Source organism: Oncorhynchus masou, chromosome 27, assembly GCF_036934945.1.
Source record: "Oncorhynchus masou masou isolate Uvic2021 chromosome 27, UVic_Omas_1.1, whole genome shotgun sequence".
NCBI classification, from domain to species: domain Eukaryota; kingdom Metazoa; phylum Chordata; class Actinopteri; order Salmoniformes; family Salmonidae; genus Oncorhynchus; species Oncorhynchus masou.
This window is the reverse complement of record NC_088238.1, coordinates 58,323,395-58,345,116: the sequence shown is the minus strand read 5'-3', so window position 1 is coordinate 58,345,116 and position 21,722 is coordinate 58,323,395. Positions and strand designations below refer to the sequence as shown.

General features: G+C 41.3%; 1 protein-coding gene across 3 annotated transcripts in view; it reads left to right on the top strand.

The window, feature by feature from the left end:
- arap2 (ArfGAP with RhoGAP domain, ankyrin repeat and PH domain 2) overlaps positions 1-21,722 on the top strand; it is a 267,094-nt gene that overhangs the window by 131,846 nt on the left and 113,526 nt on the right. For all 3 annotated transcript variants that reach the window (XM_064940778.1, XM_064940777.1, XM_064940779.1), the window contains exon 14: positions 12,065-12,239. In XM_064940778.1, the coding sequence (XP_064796850.1) occupies positions 12,065-12,239 (175 nt within the window). The remainder of the gene's footprint in view (positions 1-12,064; positions 12,240-21,722) is intronic.

Below are 21,722 nucleotides of genomic sequence, written 5' to 3'. Positions count from 1 at the left end.
GTATAGTTAGATGGTTTAGTTATAACCTCTCTCTCCATAGTTAGTCTCTATGTATAGTTAGATGGTTTAGTTATAACCCCTCTCTCCATAGTTAGTCTCTATGTATAGTTAGATGGTTTAGTTATAACCTCTCTCTCCATAGTTAGTCTCTATGTATAGTTAGATGGTTTAGTTATAACCCCTCTCTCCATAGTTAGTCTCTATGTATGTCATGCCTTGGTCTTAGTATTTTGTGTTTTAGTTAATTAGTTGGTAAGGCCAGGGTGTGACATGGGTTTATGTTATTGTGTTGTAGTTTGGTCTCTTGTATAGTTATTGGGATTGTGGTTGATTAGTTAGTTTAGTTTAGGTTTAGTTATAACCGGTTCTCCATAGTTAGTCAGGTGATTCTAGTTAGTGGTTTAGTTATAACCGTATCTCCATAGTTAGTTTCATGTATAGTTAGATGGTTTAGTTATAACCCTCTCTCCATGTTAGTCTCTATGTATAGTTAGATGTTTAGTTATAACCTCTCTCTCCATAGTTAGTCTCTATGTATAGTTAGATGGTTTAGTTATAACCTCTCTTCCATAGTTAGTCTCTAGATTATGACATGGTTTAGTTATAACCCCTCTCTCCATTGTTGGTTTTTATATTTATTAGATATTTCATTATAACCTCTCTTCCATAGTTTCTCATGTATTAAAAAACATGAGTTATAACACTCTCCATAGTTAGTCTCTATTATTATAACATGGTTTAGTTATAACCCCTTCCATAGTTAGTCTCTATAGTTAGATGGTTTAGTTATAACCTCTCTCTCCATAGTTAGTCTCTATGTATAGTTAGATGGTTTAGTTATAACCTCTCTCTCCATAGTTAGTCTCTATGTATTATAACATTGTTTAGTTATAACCTCTCTCTCCATAGTTAGTCTCTATATATTATAACATGGTTTAGTTGTAACCCCTCTCTCCATAGTTAGTCTCTATGTATAGTTAGATGGTTTAGTTATAACCCCTCTCTCCATAGTTAGTCTCTATGTATTGTTAGATGATTTAGTTATAACCTCTCTCTCCATAGTTAGTCTCTATGTGTAGTTAGATGGTTTAGTTATAACCCCTCTCTCCATAGTTAGTCTCTATGTATAGTTAGATGGTTTAGTTATAACCCCTCTCTCCATAGTTAGTCTCTATGTATTATAACAAGGTTTAGTTATAACCTCTCTCTCCATAGTTAGTCTCTATATATTATAACATGGTTTAGTTATAACCCCTCTCTCCATAGTTAGTCTCTATGTATTATAACAAGGTTTAGTTATAACCCCTCTCTCCATAGTTAGTCTCTATGTATAGTTAGATGGTTTAGTTATAACCCCTCTCTCCATAGTTAGTCTCTATGTATAGTTAGATGGTTTAGTTATAACCTCTCTCTCCATAGTTAGTCTCTATGTATAGTTAGATGGTTTAGTTATAACCTCTCTCTCCATAGTTAGTCTCTATGTATTATGACATGGTTTAGTTATAACCCCTCTCTCCATAGTTAGTCTCTATGTATAGTTAGATGGTTTAGTTATAACCTCTCTCTCCATAGTTAGTCTCTATGTATTATAACATGGTTTAGTTATAACCCTCTCTCCATAGTTAGTCTCTATATATAGTTAGATGGTTTAGTTATAACCCCTTTCTCCATAGTTAGTCTCTATGTATATTAGATGGTTTAGTTATAACCCCTCTCTCCATAGTTAGTCTCTATGTATAGTTAGATGGTTTAGTTATAACCCCTCTCTCCATAGTTAGTCTCTATGTATAGTTAGATGGTTTAGTTATAACCCCTCTCTCCATAGTTAGTCTCTATGTATTATAACAAGGTTTAGTTATAACCCCTCTCTCCATAGTTAGTCTCTATGTATAGTTAGATGGTTTAGTTATAACCTCTCTCTCCATAGTTAGTCTCTATGTATAGTTAGATGGTTTAGTTATAACCTCTCTCTCCATAGTTAGTCTCTATGTATAGTTAGATGGTTTAGTTATAACCCCTCTCTCCATAGTTAGTCTCTATGTATAGTTAGATGGTTTAGTTATAACCTCCTCTCTCCATAGTTAGTCTCTATGTATAGTTAGATGGTTTAGTTATAACCTCTCTCTCCATAGTTAGTCTCTATGTATTATGACATGGTTTAGTTATAACCCCTCTCTCCATAGTTGGTCTCTATGTATAGTTAGATGGTTTAGTTATAACCCCTCTCTCCATAGTTAGTCTATATGTATTATAACAAGGTTTAGTTATAACCCCTCTCTCCATAGTTAGTCATATATAGTTAGTGGTTTAATAACTCTCTCCATAGTTAGTCTCTATGTATAGTTAATGGTTTAGTTATAACCCCTCTCTCCATAGTTAGTCTCTATGTATAGTTAGATGGTTTAGTTATAACCCCTCTCTCCATAGTTAGTCTCTATGTATAGTTAGATGGTTTAGTTATAACCTCTCTCTCCATAGTTAGTCTCTATGTATAGTTAGATGGTTTAGTTATAACCTCTCTCTCCATAGTTAGTCTCTATGTATTATGACATGGTTTAGTTATAACCCCTCTCTCCATAGTTAGTCTCTATGTATAGTTAGATGGTTTAGTTATAACCTCTCTCTCCATAGTTAGTCTCTATGTATTATAACATGGTTTAGTTATAACCCCTCTCTCCATAGTTAGTCTCTATGTATAGTTAGATGGTTTAGTTATAACCCCTCTCTCCATAGTTAGTCTCTATGTATTATGCCATGGTTTAGTTATAACCCCTCTCTCCATGTTGGTCTTATGTTAGTTAGATGGTTTAAAAATAACCTCTCTCTCCATAGTTAGTCTCTATGTATTATAACATGGTTTAGTTATAACCCCTCTCTCCATAGTTAGTCTCTATGTATAGTTAGATGGTTTAGTTATAACCCTCTCTCCATAGTTAGTCTCTATGTATTATAACATGTTTAGTTATAACTCTCTCTCCATAGTTAGTCTCTATGTATAGTTAGATGGTTTAGTTATAACCCCCTCTCTCCATAGTTAGTCTCTATGTATTATAACATGGTTTAGTTATAACCTCTCTCTCCATAGTTAGTCTCTATGTATAGTTAGATGGTTTAGTTATAACCCCTCTCTCCATAGTTAGTCTCTATGTATAGTTAGATGGTTTAGTTATAACATAGGGTAGTCTATATGTATTATAACATGGTTTAGTTATAACCTCTCTCTCCATAGTTAGTCTATATGTATTATAACATGGTTTAGTTATAACCTCTCTCTCCATAGTTAGTCTCTATGTATATAACAAGGTTTAGTTATAACAAATAGTTAGTCTCTATGTATTGTTAGATGGTTTAGTTATAACCTCTCTCTCATAGTTAGTCTCTATGTATTACAAATGGTTTAGTTATATATAGTTAGTCTCTATGTATTATAACATTGTTTAGTTATAACCTCTCTCCATAGTTAGTCTCTATGTATTATAACATTGTTAGTTATAACCCCTCTCTCCATAGTTAGTCTCTATGTATTATAACAATGGTTTATTATAACCTCTCTCTCCATAGTTAGTTCTATGTATTATAACAAGGTTTAGTTATATCCCCTCTCTCCATAGTTAGTCTCTATGTATAGTTAGATGGTTTAGTTATAACCACTCTCTCCATAGTTAGTCTCTATGTATTATAACATGGTTTAGTTATAACCCCTCTCTCCATAGTTAGTCTCTATGTATAGTTAGATGGTTTAGTTATAACCTCTCTCTCTATAGTTAGTCTCTATGTATTATAACATGGTTTAGTTATAACCCCTCTCTCCATAGTTAGTCTCTATGTATAGTTAGATGTTTTAGTTATAACCCCTCTCTCCATAGTTAGTTTATGTGTTTGTTATGCTGCAGAACGTGAGTTATTTTGGCCCCACCATCACCAACACAAAGTGTGTTTAAGAACTCCCCAGCACTGAGCCTCTAAAAGGCTGAGTTTCCACATGCGTCAGCGTTTACACAGATCATTCCTTGCTTATTGTTTTGCGAAAAAGAGAAGGATCGAGGGAATGAGAGGTAACGGGAGAGAACGAGAGATTCTCATTAAATGGAAAAGTGGATTAGGAACCACAACAGAAATGCTTCAGTTGGTTCTCGGTCGGCTTTACTGTGTGTGTGTGTGTCTGTGTGTGTCTGTGTGTGTCTGTGTGTGTGTGTGTGTGTGTGTGTGTGTGTGTGTGTGTGTGTGTGTGTGTGTGTGTGTGTGTGTGTGTGTGTGTGTGTGTGTGTGTGTGTGTGTGTGCAAATTGTGTTAGCCTTGGTGCTTTAAAAACTGTGAATGTGCTGTTCAAAGAGTGGTTAGAAGAGGGTGGTAGGAGAGAAAGTGTGAGGGAGAGGATATACCATACTAAGAGCCATACTCTTTCTCCATCTCTCTCTGTCTCTCTCTGTCTTTCTCAGTCTCTCTCTTTCTCTCTCCATATGTCCCTGTCTCTGTTCATCTCTCCCTGTCTCTCTCCATCTCTCCATCTCTCTCTCTATCTCTCTCTCTCTCTCTCTCTCTCTCTCTCTCTCTCTCTCTCTCTCTCTCTCTCTCTCTCTCTCTCTCTCTCTCTCTCTCTCTCTCTCTCTCTCTCTCTCTCTCTCTCAATTCAATTCAATTCAAGGGTCTTTATTGGCATGGGTAACATGTGTTAACATTGCCAAAGCAAGTAATGTAGATAATATATAAAGTGAAATAAACAATACAAATTAACAGTAGACATCACACATACAGAAGTTTCAAAACAATAATGACATTACAAATGTCATATTATATATATATATATATATATATACAGTGTTTTTACAATGTACAAATGGTAAAGGACACAAGATAAAATAAATAAGCATAGATATGGGTTGTATTTACAATGGTGCGTGTTCTTCACTGGTTGCCCTTTTCTCGTGGCAACAGGTCACAAATCTTGCTGCTCTGATGGCACACTGTGGAATTTCACCCAGTAGATATGGGAGTTTTTCAAAATTGGATTTGTTTTCGAATTCTTTGTGGATCTGTGTAATCTCAGGGAAATATGTGTCTCTAATATGGTCATACATTGGGCAGGAGGTTAGGAAGTGCAGCTCAGTTTCCACCTGATTTTGTGGGCAGTGAGCACATAGCCTGTCTTCTCTTGAGAGCCATGTCTGCCTACGGCGGCCTTTCTCAATAGCAAGGCTATGCTCGCTGAGTCTGTACGTAGTCAAATCTTTCCTTAATTTTGGGTCAGTCACAGTGGTCAGGTATTCTGCCGCTGTGTACTCTCTGTGTAGGGCCAAATAGCATTCTAGTTTGCTCTGTTTTTTTGTTAATTCTTTCCAATGTGTCAAGTAATTATCTTTTTGTTTTCTCATGATTTGGTTGGGTCTAATTTTGTTGCTGTCCTGGGGTTCTGTGGGGTCTCTCCATCTCTCTCTGTTTCTATCTCTGTCTCTCTGTCTCTCATCCTCCCTATTTAAAAGGGCTCAACACAGCTGTGATAGGGACCCGTCTTTCAGAGAACAATCATACACTGAACATGACTTGCCATCGTGGGTTGTGTGTGTCTGTATTTTCCCTACGTCTCTATTTCTCTCTCGCTCTCTCTCTCTCTTCATCTCTCTCTCTCTCTCTCTCTCTCTCTCTCTCTCTCTCTCTCTCTCTCTCTCTGTCTCTTTCTCTCTCTCTCTCTCTCTCTCTCTCTCTCTCTCTCTCTCTCTCTCTCTCTCTCTCTCTCTCTCTCTCTTTCATATCTCTCTATCTCCTCTTCTCTCCTTTTTTCATGTTCCAATGTTCTCCGTTAGTGTCTCATATTACAGTGATCTCCAAAAGGTCTCTGTAGACCCCGTAACCTAGAGATGGAGCTGTCAAAGGACTCGCTTAGACCCTTACACACACACACACACACACACACACACATATATGTGTGGACCATCCAGTGGTTGTAGTAATTGCACTGAAGGTAAAATACAGAACGGATGCAGCCTCCACTGGTTGTAGTAATTACAGAAAGGGTCTAGCCATTGATATAGGAAGGGGATGATACAGTGGAATGGGATGATACAGTGGTATGTGATGATACCATGGAAAGGGATGATACAGTGGAATGGGAATGTAATGGTACAGTGGTATAGGATCGGGATGATACAATGGAATGGGATGATACAGTGGTATAGGAATTGGATGATACAGTGGTATGGGAATGGGATGATACAGTGGGATGGGATGATACAGCGGTATGGGATGATGCAGTGGTATGCGATGATACAGTGTTATGGGATGTTACAGTGGTATGGGATGATACAGTGATATGGAAATGGGATGATGCAGTGGTTTGGCAAAGGAATGATTTAGTGGTGTGGGAATGGGAAGATACAGTGGTGTGGAAATGGGATGATACAGTAGAATGGGATGATACAGTGGTATGGGAATGGGATGATACAGTGGTATGAGAATGGGATGATACAGTGGTATGGAATGATACAGTGGTATAGGAATGGGATGATACAGTGGAATGGGAATGGGATGATACAGTGGTGTGGGAATGGGATGAAACAGTGGTATGGGATGATACAGTTGTATGGGATGATACAGTCGTATGGGAATGGGATGATACAGTGGTATGGGAATGGGATGATACAGTGGTATGGGGATGCGATGATACAGTGGTATGGGAATGGGATGATACAGTGGTATGGGATGATACAGTGGTATGGGATGATATAGTGGTATGGGAATGGGATGATACAGTGGTATGGGATGATACAGTGGTGTGGGAATGGGATGATACAGTGGTATGGGAATGGGATGATACAGTGGTATGGGAATGGGATGATACAGTGGTGTGGGAATGGGATGATACAGTGGTATAGGAATGGGATGATACAGTGATATAGGAATGGGATGATACAGTGGTATGGGAATGGGATGATACAGTGGTATAGGAATGGGATGATACAGTGGTATGGGAATGGGATGATAGAGTGGTATAGGAATGGGATGATACAGTGGAATGGGAATGGGATGATACAGTGGTATGGGAATGGGATGATACAGTGGTATGGAATGATACAGTGGTATGGGAATGGGATGATACAGTGGTATGGGAATGGGATGATACAGTGGTATGGAATGATACAGTGGTATGGAATGATACAGTTGTATGGGAATGGGATGATACAGTGGTATGGGATGATACAGTGGTATAGGAATGGGATGATATAGTGATATAGGAATGGGATGATACAGTGGTATGGGAATGTGATGATACAGTGATATAGGAATGGGATGATATAGTGGTATGGGAATGGGATGATACAGTGGTATGGGAATGGGATGATACAGTGGTATGGGAATGGGATGATAGAGTGGTATGGGAATGGGATGATACAGTGGTATGGAATGATACAGTGGTATGGGATGATATAGTGGTATGGGAATGGGATGATACAGTGGTATGGGATGATACAGTGGTATGGGAATGGGATGATACAGTGGTATGGGAATGGGATGATACAGTGGTGTGGGAATGGGATGATACAGTGGTATGGGAATGGGATGATACAGTGTTATAGGAATGGGATGATACAGTGGTATGGGAATGGGATGATACAGTGGTATAGGAATGGGATGATACAGTGGAATGGGAATGGGATGATAGAGTGGTATGGGAATGGGATGATACAGTGATATGGGAATGGAATGATAGAGTAGAATGGGATGATACAGTGGTATGGGAATGGGATGATACAGTGATATGGGAATGGAATGATAGAGTAGAATGGGATGATACAGTGGTATGGGAATGGGATGATACAGTGGTATGGGAATGGGATGATACAGTGGTATGGGAATGGGATGATACAGTGGTGTGGGAATGGGATGATACAGTGTTATGGGAATGGGATGATACAGTGGAATGGGAATGTGATGATAGTGATATAGGAATGGGATGATATAGTGGTATGGGAATGGGATGATACAGTGGTATGGGAATGGGATGATACAGTGGTATAGGAATGGGATGATATAGTGTTGTGGGAATGGGATGATATAGTGGTATGGGAATGGGATGATACAGTGGTATGGGAATGGGATGATACAGTGGTATGGGAATGGGATGATACAGTGGAATGGGAATGTGATGATAGTGATATAGGAATGGGATGTTATAGTGGTGTGGGAATGTGATGATACAGTGATATAGGAATGGGATGATATAGTGGTATGGGAATGGGATGATACAGTGGTATGGGGATGGGATGATACAGTGGAATGGGAATGTGATGATACAGTGATATAGGAATGGGATGATACAGTGGTGTGGGAATGGGATGATACAGTGGTATGGGGATGGGATGATACAGTGGAATGGGAATGTGATGATACAGTGATATAGGAATGGGATGATACAGTGGTGTGGGAATGGGATGATACAGTGGTATGGAAATGGGGGAATGATACAGTGGAATGGGAATGTGATGATACATTGATATAGGAATGGGATGATACAGTGGTATGGGAATGGGATGATACAGTGGTATGCGAATGGGATGATACAGTGGAATGGGAATGTGATGATAGTGATATAGGAATGGGATGTTATAGTGGTGTGGGAATGGGATGATACAGTGGTATGGGAATGGGATGATACAGTGGTATAGGAATGGGATGATACAGTGGTATGGAATGATACAGTGGTATGGGATGATACAGTGGTATGGAAATGGGGTGATACAGTGGAATGGGAATGTGATGATACAGTGATATAGGAATGGGATGATATAGTGGTATGGGAATGGGATGATACAGTGGTATGGGAATGGGATGATACAGTGGTATAGGAATGGGATGATACAGTGGTATGGGATGATACAGTGGTATGGGAATGGGATGATACAGTTGTATGGGAATGGGATGATACAGTGGTATGGAATGATACAGTGGTATGGAATGATACAGTGGTATGGGAATGGGATGATACTGTAGTAAATGTAATGTAAATGTAGTATGGGAATGGAATGATACAGTGGTATGGAATGATACAGTGGTATGGAATGATACAGTGGTATGGGAATGGGATAATACAGGTGTATGGGAATGGAATGATACAGTGGTATGGAATGATACAGTGGTATGGGATGATACAGTGGTATGGAATGATACAGTGGTATGGGAATGGGATGATACAGAAGATTAAAGGCAACAGTAAACATGTCAGGAATGATGCCACACCCTCCTTGGGCCAATTGAGATATTGTGTGTGACTAATACATTTCAGTACATTACTATAGTTTCTGCTTTCGACCAATCAATGTTATTTTTTAAATTTCGGATCTCTCTGGCAAGACGCATCATTTCACCCAAGTTTTGTCAAACTCGGTCCGGTGCTGTCAGATATTGCGTGTAACTGTATGTCCTCCTGTATGTCCTCCTCGTAGTGCTGATGTCACGCCCTGACCATAGAGAGCCTGTTATTCTCTATTTTGGTTGGGTCGGGGTGTGACTAGGGTGGGTGATCTAGTGTGTTGAATTCTATGTTGGCCTGGTATTGTTCCCAATCAGAGGCAGTTGTTTTTCGTCTCTGATTGGGGATCATATTTAGGCAGCCATTTCACCACTGTGTTTTGTGGGATCTTGTTTCTGTGTAGTTAGTTGCCTGTGAGCACTGTTTGAGTTTTACATACCGTTTATTCTTTGTTGTTGTTTTGTGCGTTGGACTATCAATAAAATATGTCGAACCGATTCCACGCTGCGCTTTGGTCTGAGTATGATTACAATCGTGACAGCTGAGCGATTACTGCTTTTTGAGGTCGGTTCAGTTTTGGTTTGAATATCTAAAAAATAATTGTGATTTTTGATTCCCGTTTCCATTTTTTATTATTTGTATTTTTTTTTACATGAAATGGAATAGGAATTATTTGGGTTGAATTCTATAACATCACAGAATAAAATAATGAATAAAAGTCCCATGATAGTGGCTGTACATTACTGCTGATCACTTATTAACCATTATTCACATTAATTTACTTTAGAAAAATATTTCAGTGTTTTGTTTTATTTGATGACTTTATTATTTCATTCCAAGTCATTTCATTTCTATACAGCTGCTGTCTGACAACTCACTATTTTAGTAGTTCTTCAAAGTAAATAAGACATACTACTATGACTGCTGAATACCAACTATCAATCACTAAGATCTTGGTAGAGATACCTGGCAAAACAACAGCTGCATCATCTCACAGTTTAGGCTGGATCTGATTTATCTCTAGAGAAACTACAACTCCCTATGACATTTCACAGTTTAGGCTGGATCTGATATTTCTCTAGAGATACTACAACTCCCTAGTTTAGATCTGATTTATCTCTAGAGAAACTAACCCTATGACATTTCACAGTTTAGGCTGGATCTATTTCTCTACATTTCATTTCACAGTTTAGGCTGGATCTGATTTATCTCTAGAGAAACTACAACTCCCTACTACATTTCACAGTTTAGGCTGGATCTGATTTATCTCTAGAGAAACTACAACTCCCTACTACATTTCACAGTTTAGGCTGGATCTGATTTATCTCTAGAGAAACTACAACTCCCTACTACATTTCACAGTTTAGGCTGGATCTGATGTATCTCTAGAGAAACTGTGCAACGTGCACATTGAGCTCACAGGAAAAATATTATATAAAAAAAGAACAAAATGGAATTCAAATAATTGAACAGCATCGGTCAATTATCATTTGAAAAACCAAAATAACGGACATTTTGGTTAATCGCTCAGCACTGCCTCACCAATTTCAATCATTGGGGGGACAACTACTGAACTACATGAAATCTCTCTCCTATGATGTGACTGACAGAACACTGCCCTTAGTGTTTGTGTGGTTAATGTTTTATAGCCTGTGTCTTGTTCCTGTGCTTTATAGAGTACCTGCGTGTTTAGGCCCACATTATGTGTATGGATAATGTGTGCTTGTGTGAAAATGTGTGGGTGGCAGGTTGTTTGTGCGCATGCGTGTGTGTGTGTATGTATACATGGCGTGCTTTGCCTCACTTTCAGTCCTTCCTTGTTTCTGGTGGATTGATTAAACGCATCGGCTCTGTGCTGGGCCTCACTTTCAGTCCTTCCTTGTTTCTGGCGGATTGATTAAACGCACCGGCTCTGTGCTGGGCCTCACTTTCAGTCCTTCCTTGTTTCTGGCGGATCGATAAAACACGTCGGCTCTGTACTGGGCAGAATTACACTCTCACCATTCCACACCTCTGCCTCTCCTCTTTGGTTTAGGGGGATACACTATTATGTTTATGAACGAGAGAGAGAGAGAGAGGGGGAGTGAGGGCGAGAGAGAGAGATCCCATTTTAATTGGCTGGATAGCATTTTTCCCCTTGTCCCAAAAGTGGTTCTCTCAACACTCTTTAAAATGTATTCATGGGATTTCACAGCCCATTTCAAATAGCAAATGCTTTTCTATCCAAGTGTGACACTCATATACTCAATAAAGGTTCATTTATCGCCAAATCTCTTCTCCTGTGTTGGGGGATTGTATTTGTGAATATTGTTGCTTGGCTATTTAGGTGAAACATCTGTCGATGTGCCCTTTAGCAAGGCACTTAACCCTAATTGCTCCTGTAAATCGCTCTGGATAAGAGTGTCTGCTAATTTACTCTGTCTCTGTCTCTCTCTCTCTCTGTGTCTCTCTCTCTCTCTCTATCTCTCTCTCTCTCTCTCTTTCTCTCTGTCTCTCTCTCTCTCTCTCTCTCTCTCTCTCTCTCTCTCTCTCTCCCTCTTCCCTCTATCTCTCTCTCTCTCTTTCTATCTCTCCCTCTCTCTCTCTCTCTCTCTCTCTCTCTGTGTCTCTCTCTCTCTCTCTCTCTGTCTCTCTCTCTGTCTCTCTCTCTTTCTCTGTCTCTCTCTCTTTCTCTGTCTCTCCCTGTCTCTCTCTGTCTCTCTCTCTCTCTCTCTCCATGTCTCTCTCTGTCTCTCTCTCTCTCTCTCTCCCTGTCTCTCTCTGTCTCTCTCTCTCTCTCTCTCTCTCTCTCTCTCTCTCTCTCTCTCTCTCTCTCTCTAGGCACTGTGTGCTGCTGTGGTTCTACCTGATGTGTTAGAGACCATGTCATTGGTGTTCAGTGGAGCTGATGTGATGTGTGCTACAGGAGATCCAACCTACTCGACGCCCTACCTTCTGGCCCAGAGGGCAGGGCAGAGACTGCAAATGGAGTTCCTACACCACAACAAGCTCTCAGGTAGATAGCTGTGTCTGTGTGTGTTACCATACCATCGTGTGTTGCTAATCCCTGTGTGTGTGGGCATGTGCAGCACGTCTGTCAGCCTCTGAGTGTGTATTCAGTAAAAGGGGCGTCTTAAGTCATCATACAAAGCACATTGTCATCCGCCAGCATTTCAGCCACACATTGGACACCCTTTGTACTGCCACAAACCTTTTCAACAGTGGAAATAACAGCTCATTGATACGCTATTCAGGCATGCCAGTCCTGTCTCTCACATATAAATCTGTGAAAAGGTCGTTGAAAGTAGTGGCTAGATTTTGGGTGTTTTATGAGAGCACAGACAAGCCCAGTCCAGTACCTTCCTTCCTTCCTTCCTTCCTTCCTTCCTTCCTTCCTTCCTTCCTTCCTTCCTTCCTTCCTTCCTTCCTTCCTTCCTTCCTTCCTTCCTTCCTTCCTTCCTTCCTTCCTTCCTTCCCCTTCCTTCCTTCCTTCCTTCCTTCCTCCCTCCCTCCCTCCCTCCCTCCCTCCCTCCCTCCCTCCCTCCCTCCCTCCCTCCCTCCCTCCCTCCCTCCCTCCCTCCCTCCCTCCCTCCTCCACACACAATCAGGCTGTTGTATTTTTTTACTTTACAATCCAATCATGTTTGAAACTCTCACTCATGCCAGCCTTCCCAGTCATGAAAGCTCAGTGAGAGACGTTATGTTTCTCCCCTCATTCTCATGAGTAGAGAGCGAAGGCAGCAGCGAACAAAGGGAGGCGGATTTATGAAAGGAGATAGAGAAGAAAAAAAGACCTCTCTGTCGTCTGCTCTCTCCGCCGTTTCCTCCCCAGCCTACATCGACCGATACAAGGGCAATTCCCTTATCTTTCTGTACTAGGATGCATGTCACAGATGTGTTGCGCTGTTTTGATTCCCCCATGACGCACATGTTGTGCTCGGATGGTTCCTTGCGGGGCGTAGTGATAAGAGTGAATTAAGTCGAGGAGCGAGAGAACCGCTCTGTCGAAAGGAAGGACAGACTTTCCCAGGGACCTTGATTTGCATAATGTATGCACTGCGTCTATGCACACTCTCCTGCTCCGAGGCTGTTAAGGCCTACTAACTGCCTTTTTGGGTCACCTGGTCGCCATGGTGATGCCCATTACTTGGAGGTGTGCACAAATGCCCTCGAGCACAGGCGAAAACAGACAGACACACATACATACACACAGAAACATACAATTTCTTCACTGTCATCAAAGGTGTGTGTGACGAAGATAAGTGTGTGTATGTGTGTGTGCGTGCGCACATACCAACTAAGTTGTCCAATCAGATACTGCTGTTGTAACAGTGACACACTGTGTGTTGTGCAGAGTAAATTTATCACAGAGCATCTCCTCTTCTCATCCCTTCTGGGGGGCTCATTTAGAGCTTCCTCTCCGACGTTCCCCCAACGTAACGCCGATGTTAAGAAAACCCCCCTGTGTTCCTCTGTGCTGAGCGCTGGCCTCGTTAGGCTCAGCACTGGCCCCCTGAGTCGGTTGATAGGGCCAACGTTGACTCTCTGAAGCCATGTCTCTTCCTGGTTTTGGGACTAGTGTAGGGCCGGGTCGATAATGTCAACCATCCTTTATTGTCTAGTAAACCAACAATGACTGTTGTCTCAAAACTGGGAGATCATTTTTAGAGGTTCTTCCTTTGGAGGTAAATAGAGAGTTTGGCATAAGGTGACTGTGTGGGAAGCAGGGGGAAAATTCAGAGGTATGTACCTGTATATAACCTGTATATAACCTGTATATAACCTGTATATAACCTGTATATAACCTGTATATAACCTGTATATAACCTGTATATAACCTGTATATAACCTGTATAACCTGTATATAACCCTGTATATAACCTGTATATAACCTGTATATATAACCTGTATATAACCCTGTATATAACCTGTATATAACCTGTATATAACCTGTATATAACCTGTATATAACCTGTATATAACCTGTATATAACCTGTATATAACCTGTATATAACCTGTATATAACCTGTATATAACCTGTATATAACCTGTATATAACCTGTATATAACCTGTATATAATATAACCTGTATATAACCTGTATATAACCTGTATATAACCTGTATATATATATAACCTGTATATAACCTGTATATAGCCTGTATATAACCTGTATATAGCCTGTATATAACCTGTATATAGCCTGTATATATAACCTGTATATAGCCTGTATATAACCTGTATATAACCTGTATGTATATAGCCTGTATATAACCTGTATATAACCTGTATATAACCTGTATATAACCTGTATATAACCTGTATATAACCTGTATATAACCTGTATATAACCTGTATATAACCTGTATATAACCTGTATATAACCTGTATATAGCCTGTATATAACCTGTCATTTAACCTGTATATATTCTTTTATTACTTTTATTTCTTATTCTTTTTTCTAACTTTTTATTAACTGCATGGTTGGTCAATGGCTTGTAAGTTTCACTGTAAGGTTATATAACCTGTACAAATACCATTTGATTTGATTTGAATTCTCTAAGAAATGTATAAGGTCAGCTATTGGCTTTATTATCAAGTAACGTTTTGTAAGATTCCAGGTTTACCACCACCACCATGCTACTGTACCACCACCACCATGCTACTGTACCACCACCACCATGCTACTGTACCACCACCACCATGCTACGGTACCACCACCATAGCCTGATACCACCACCACCATGCTACTGTAACCACCACCACCATGCTATAACTGTAACAACCACCACCATGCTACTATACCACCACCACCATGCTATAACCTGTAACACCACCACCATGCTACTGTAACACCACCACCATATAACCTGTATACCACCATGCTATGTACCACCACCACCATGCTATAACCACCACCACCATGCTATTGTACCACCACCACCATGCTATATAACCACCACCACCATGCAACTGTACCACCACCACCATGCTACTGTACCACCGCCATGCTATAACCTGTATACCACCATGCTAACTGTACCACCGCCACCATGCTATAGCTGAACCACCACCATGCTATAACTGTACCACCACCACCATGCTAACTGAACCACCACCACCATGCTACTGTACCACCACCACCATGCTACTGTACCAACCATATAGCCATGTATATAACTGTATATACCACCAACCTGTATATAACCTGTATATAACCACCGCCATGCTATAACTGAACCACCTGTATATAACCTGTATACCAACCATGCTATGAACCACCACCACCATGCTATATAACCACCACCATGCTATGTACCACCACCACCATGCAACTGTATATACCACCTGTATATAACCTGTACCATAGCCATGCTACTGAACCACCGCCATAACCTGTATATAGCTACTGTACCACCACCACCATGCCGTGTACCACCACCACCATTCTAACTGTACCACCACCACCATGCTATAACCATATAACCTGCTATAACTGTATACCACCATGCTATAACCTGTATATACCACCACCATGCTACTGTACCACCTGTATATGCCTGTATATAACCACCATATAACTGTGTATAACCACCATAACCTGTACTGTAACCATAACCACCATGCTAGCTGTATATAGCCTGTACCACCACCATGCTACTGTATACCACCACCATTCTAACTGTATACCACCTTGCTAGCCTGTACCACCACCATGCTACTCTACCACCAACCACCATAGCTACTGTATAACCACCGCCTGCTATAGTCTGTACCACCACCATGCTAACCTGTACCACCACCATGCTATGTAACACCACCACCATGCTACTGTACCACCACCACCATGCTATAGCCTGTACCATAGCCATGCTATGTAACCACAACCATCATGCTACTGTACCACCACCATGCTATAACTGTATACAACCACCATATAACCTGTATATAGCCTGTACCACCACCATGCTACTGTACCACAACCACCATGCTACTGTACCACCACCATGCTACTGTAACCACAACCACCATGCTAACTGTACCACCACCATGCTATATACCACCACCACCATGCTACTGTACCACCACCACCATGCTATAACTGTACCACCACCTGTATATAACTGTACCACCACCACCATGCTACTGAACCACCACCACCATGCTACTGTACCATAACCTGTATACCATAATACTGTACCACCACCATGTTACTGTACCACCACCACCATGCTACTGAACCACCACCACCTGCTATGTACCACCACCATGCTACTGTACCACCACCATGCTATATACCACCACCACCATGCTATGTACCACCACCGCCATGCTACTGTACCACCACCACCATGCTATGTAACCACCACCACCATGCTACTGAACCACCACCACCATGCTATTGTATACCACCACCATAACCTGTATACAACCACCATGCTACTGTACCACCACCATGCTACTGTACCACCACCATGCTACTGTACCACCACCACCATGCTATAACTGTATACCACCACCATGCTACTGTATATAACCTGTATATGCTACTGTATAACCACCACCATGCTAACTGTATATAACCACCATATAACTATATACCACCACCATGCTATAACTGTACCACCACCACCATATACTGTATATAACCTGCCATGCTACTGTACCACCACCACCATGATACTGTATATAACCTGTATATAACCTGTATATAACCATGAACCACCATGCTATAACCTGTATATACCACCATGCTATGAACCACCACCACCATGTATATACCACCACCACCATGCTATAGCTGTACCACCACCACCATGCTAACTGTACCACCACCATATAACCTGTATACCACCACCGCCATGCTATAACCTGTATATAACCTGCTATAACTGTACCACCACCACCATGCTATAACTGTAATAACCACCACCATGCTATTGTACCACCACCACCATGCTATAACTGTACCACCACCACCTGTATATAACTGTACCACCACCACCATGCTACTGTACCATAGCCTGTATACCTGTACCACCACCACCATGCTACTGAACCACCACCACCATGCTATATAACCACCACCACCATGCTATAACTGTATATAACCACCATGGTATAACCTGTATATAACCTGTATATAACTGTATACCACCATGCTATAACTGTATATAACCACCATAACTACTGTACCACCACCTGTATGCTAACCTGTATACCAACCATGCTACTAACCACCACCACCATGTATATAACCTGTATATACCTGTATATAACCTGTATACCACCATGCTATAACTGTATATACCACCAACCATGCTATAACTGTATACCACCACCACCATGCTATAACTGTACCACCACCATGCTACTGTACCATAACCATGCTATAACTGTACCAACCACCACCATGCTATAACTGTACCACCACCACCATGCTACTGTATATACCATATAACCATGCTACCTGTATATAACCACCATATACCTGTACCACCACCACCATGCTATAGTACCACCACCATGCTACTGTACCATAACCACCATATACTGTACCATAACCGTATATGCTACTGTACCACCACCACCATGCTACTATACCACCATATACCATTATAACCTGTACCACCACCACCATGCTACTGAACCACCACCACCATGCTACTGTATACCACCACCATGCTACTGTACCATAACCATGCTATAACCCATATAACCACCATAGCTGTGTATAACCACCATATAACCTGTATACAACCACCATGCTACTGTATACCACCATGCTATATACCATATAACCATGCTACTGTACCACCACCTGTATATAACTGTACCATAACCATGCTATCTACCACCATAACCATAACTACTGTATATAACCTGTATATGCTACTGTACCATATACCATGCTACTGTACCACCACCTGCTATGTACCACCACCACCATGCTACTGTACCACCACCACCATATATAACTGTACCACCACCTGTGCTAACTGTATATAACCATCATATAACCTGTACCACCACCTGTATATAACCTGTATATACCACAACCACCATGCTACTGTACCATACCATGCTATATAACCTGTATATAACCATGTATATAACCTGTATATAACCATGCTAACTGTACCACAACCTGTATATAACTGTACCACCACCATGCTACTGTACCACCACCACCATGCTACTGTACCACCACCACCATGCTACTGTACCATAACCTGTATATAGCTACTGTATACCACCACCATGCTACTGAACCACCACCACCATGCTAACTGTATACCACCATAATACTGTACCATAACCATGTTACTGTACCACCACCACCATAACCTGTATATAACCACCACCACCATATAACCTGTATGTACCACCACCTGTATATAACTGTGTATAACCACCATGCTACTGTACCACCACCACCATAGCCTGTATGTACCACCACCTGTATATAACCTGTACCACCACCACCATGCTACTGTACCACCACCACCATGCTATAACCACCACCACCTGCTATTAGTACCACCATAACCATGTATATAACCTGTACCACCATATACCATGCTACTGTACCACCACCATGCTACCTGTACCATAACCATGTATATAACCTGTACCACCACCACCATGCTATAACCTGTACCATAACCGTATATAGCCTGTACCACCACCACCATAGCCTGTATATACCACCACCATGCTATGAACCACCACCACCATGCTATTATATACCACCACCACCATGCTACTGTACCATAACCTGTATATATGCTACTGTACCACCACCATGCTACTGTATATAACCATGTATATAGCCTGTATATACCACCACCATGCTAACTGTACCACCACCACCATGCTAACCTGTATACCACCATGCTACTGTATATACCACCACCATGCTATAACTGTATACCACCTGCTATAGCCTGTATATAACCATATACCATGCTATATACCCTGTACCGCCATGCTGTATGTACCACCACCACCATGCTATAACTGAATAACCACCACCATGCCTACTGTACCACCACCACCATGCTATAACTGTATACCACCTGTATGCTACCTGTATATAACCACCATGCTATAGCTGTATACCACCATGTATATAACTGTATATAGTCCACAACCACCATATATACTGTATATAGCCTGTATGTACCCTGTATATAACCATGCTATAGTGTATATAACCTGTATATACCTGTATATACCATGCTATATACCATATACCTGTATATAACCTGTATATAACCTGTATATAACCTGTATATAGCCTGTATATAACTGTATATAACCATGCTACTGTACCACCACCACCATGTATATAACCATATAACATGCTACTGTATAACCATGTATATAACCTGTCATATAACTGTATATACCACCATGCTATAACCTGTATATAACCTGTATATAGCCTGTATACCACCATGCTATGTAACCACAATAACCTGTATATAACCTGTATACCACCATGTATATACCTGTATATAACCTGTATATAACCTGTATATAACCTGTATATAACCACCATATACCATGTATATAACCTGTATATAGCCTGTATATAACCTGTATATAACCTGTATATAACCTGTATATAACCTGTATATAACCTGTATATAACCTGTATATAGCCTGTATATAACCTGTATGTATATACCTGTATATAACCTGTATATAACCTGTATATAACCTGTATATAACCTGTATATACCATATAACTGTATATAACCTGTATATAACCTGTATATACCTGTACCATGTATATAACCTGTATATAACCTGTATATAACCTGTATATAACCTGTATATAGCCTGTACCACCTGTATATACCTGCTATAACCTGTACTACCCTGTATGCTACCTGTACCACCACCATGCTATAACCTGTATATAACCTGTATATAGCCTGTATATAGCCATATAGCCTGTATATAACCTGTATATAACCTGTACCATAACCTGTATATAACCTGTATATAACCTGTATATAACCTGTATATCACCATGCTATATAACCTGTATATAGCCTGTATATAGCCTGTATATAACCTGTATATACCACCACCATGCTAACCTGTACCACCACCACCATTGTCATTTTACTGCTGCTCTTTCATTCTTTTATTACTTTTATTTCATTCTTTTTTGTTTTTTTTCAACTGCATTGTTGGTCATGCTTGTACCACCACACTGTAAGGTTACCACCACCAAAAACCATTTGATTTGATTTGAACCTCTAAGAAATGTGAAGGTCAGCTACTGGCTTTATTATCCACCACCACGCTTTGTAAGATTCCAGGTTTACCACCACCACCATGCTACTGTACCACCACCACCATGCTACTGTACCACCACCATGCTACTGTACCACCACCACCATGCTACTGTACCACCACCATGCTACTGAACCACCACCACCATGCTACTGTACCACCACCACCATGCTACTGTAACACCACCACCATGCTACTGTACCACCACCACCATGCTACTGTACCACCACCACTATGCTACTGTACCACCACCATGCTACTGTACCACCACCATGCTACTGTACCACCACCATGCTACTGTACCACCACCACCATGCTACTGTACCACCACCACCATGCTACTGAACCACCACCACCATGCTACTGTACCACCACCACATGCTACTGTACCACCACCACCTCCATGCTACTGACCACCACCATGCTACTGTACCACCACCACCATGCTACTGTACCACCACCACCATGCTATTGTACCACCACCACCATGCTACTGTACCACCACCACCATGCAACTGTACCACCACCACCATGCTACTGTACCACCGCCATGCTACTGTACCACCACCATGCTACTGTACCACCACCATGCTACTGTACCACCGCCACCATGCTACTGAACCACCACCATGCTACTGTACCACCACCACCATGCTACTGAACCACCACCACCATGCTACTGTACCACCACCACCATGCTACTGTACCACCACCACCGCCATGCTACTGAACCACCGCCATGCTACTGTACCACCACCACCATGCTACTGAACCACCACCACCATGCTATTGTACCACCACCACCATGCTACTGTACCACCACCACCATGCAACTGTACCACCACCACCATGCTACTGTACCACCGCCATGCTACTGAACCACCGCCATGCTACTGTACCACCACCACCATGCTACTGAACCACCACCACCATGCTATTGTACCACCACCACCATGCTACTGTACCACAACCACCATGCTACTGTACCACCACCATGCTACTGTACCACCACCATGCTACTGTACCACCACCACCATGCTACTGTACCACCACCGCCATGCTACTGTACCACCACCACCATGCTACTGAACCACCACCACCATGCTACTGTACCACCACCATGCTACTGTACCACCACCATGCTACTGTACCACCACCATGCTACTGTACCACCACCATGCTACTGTAC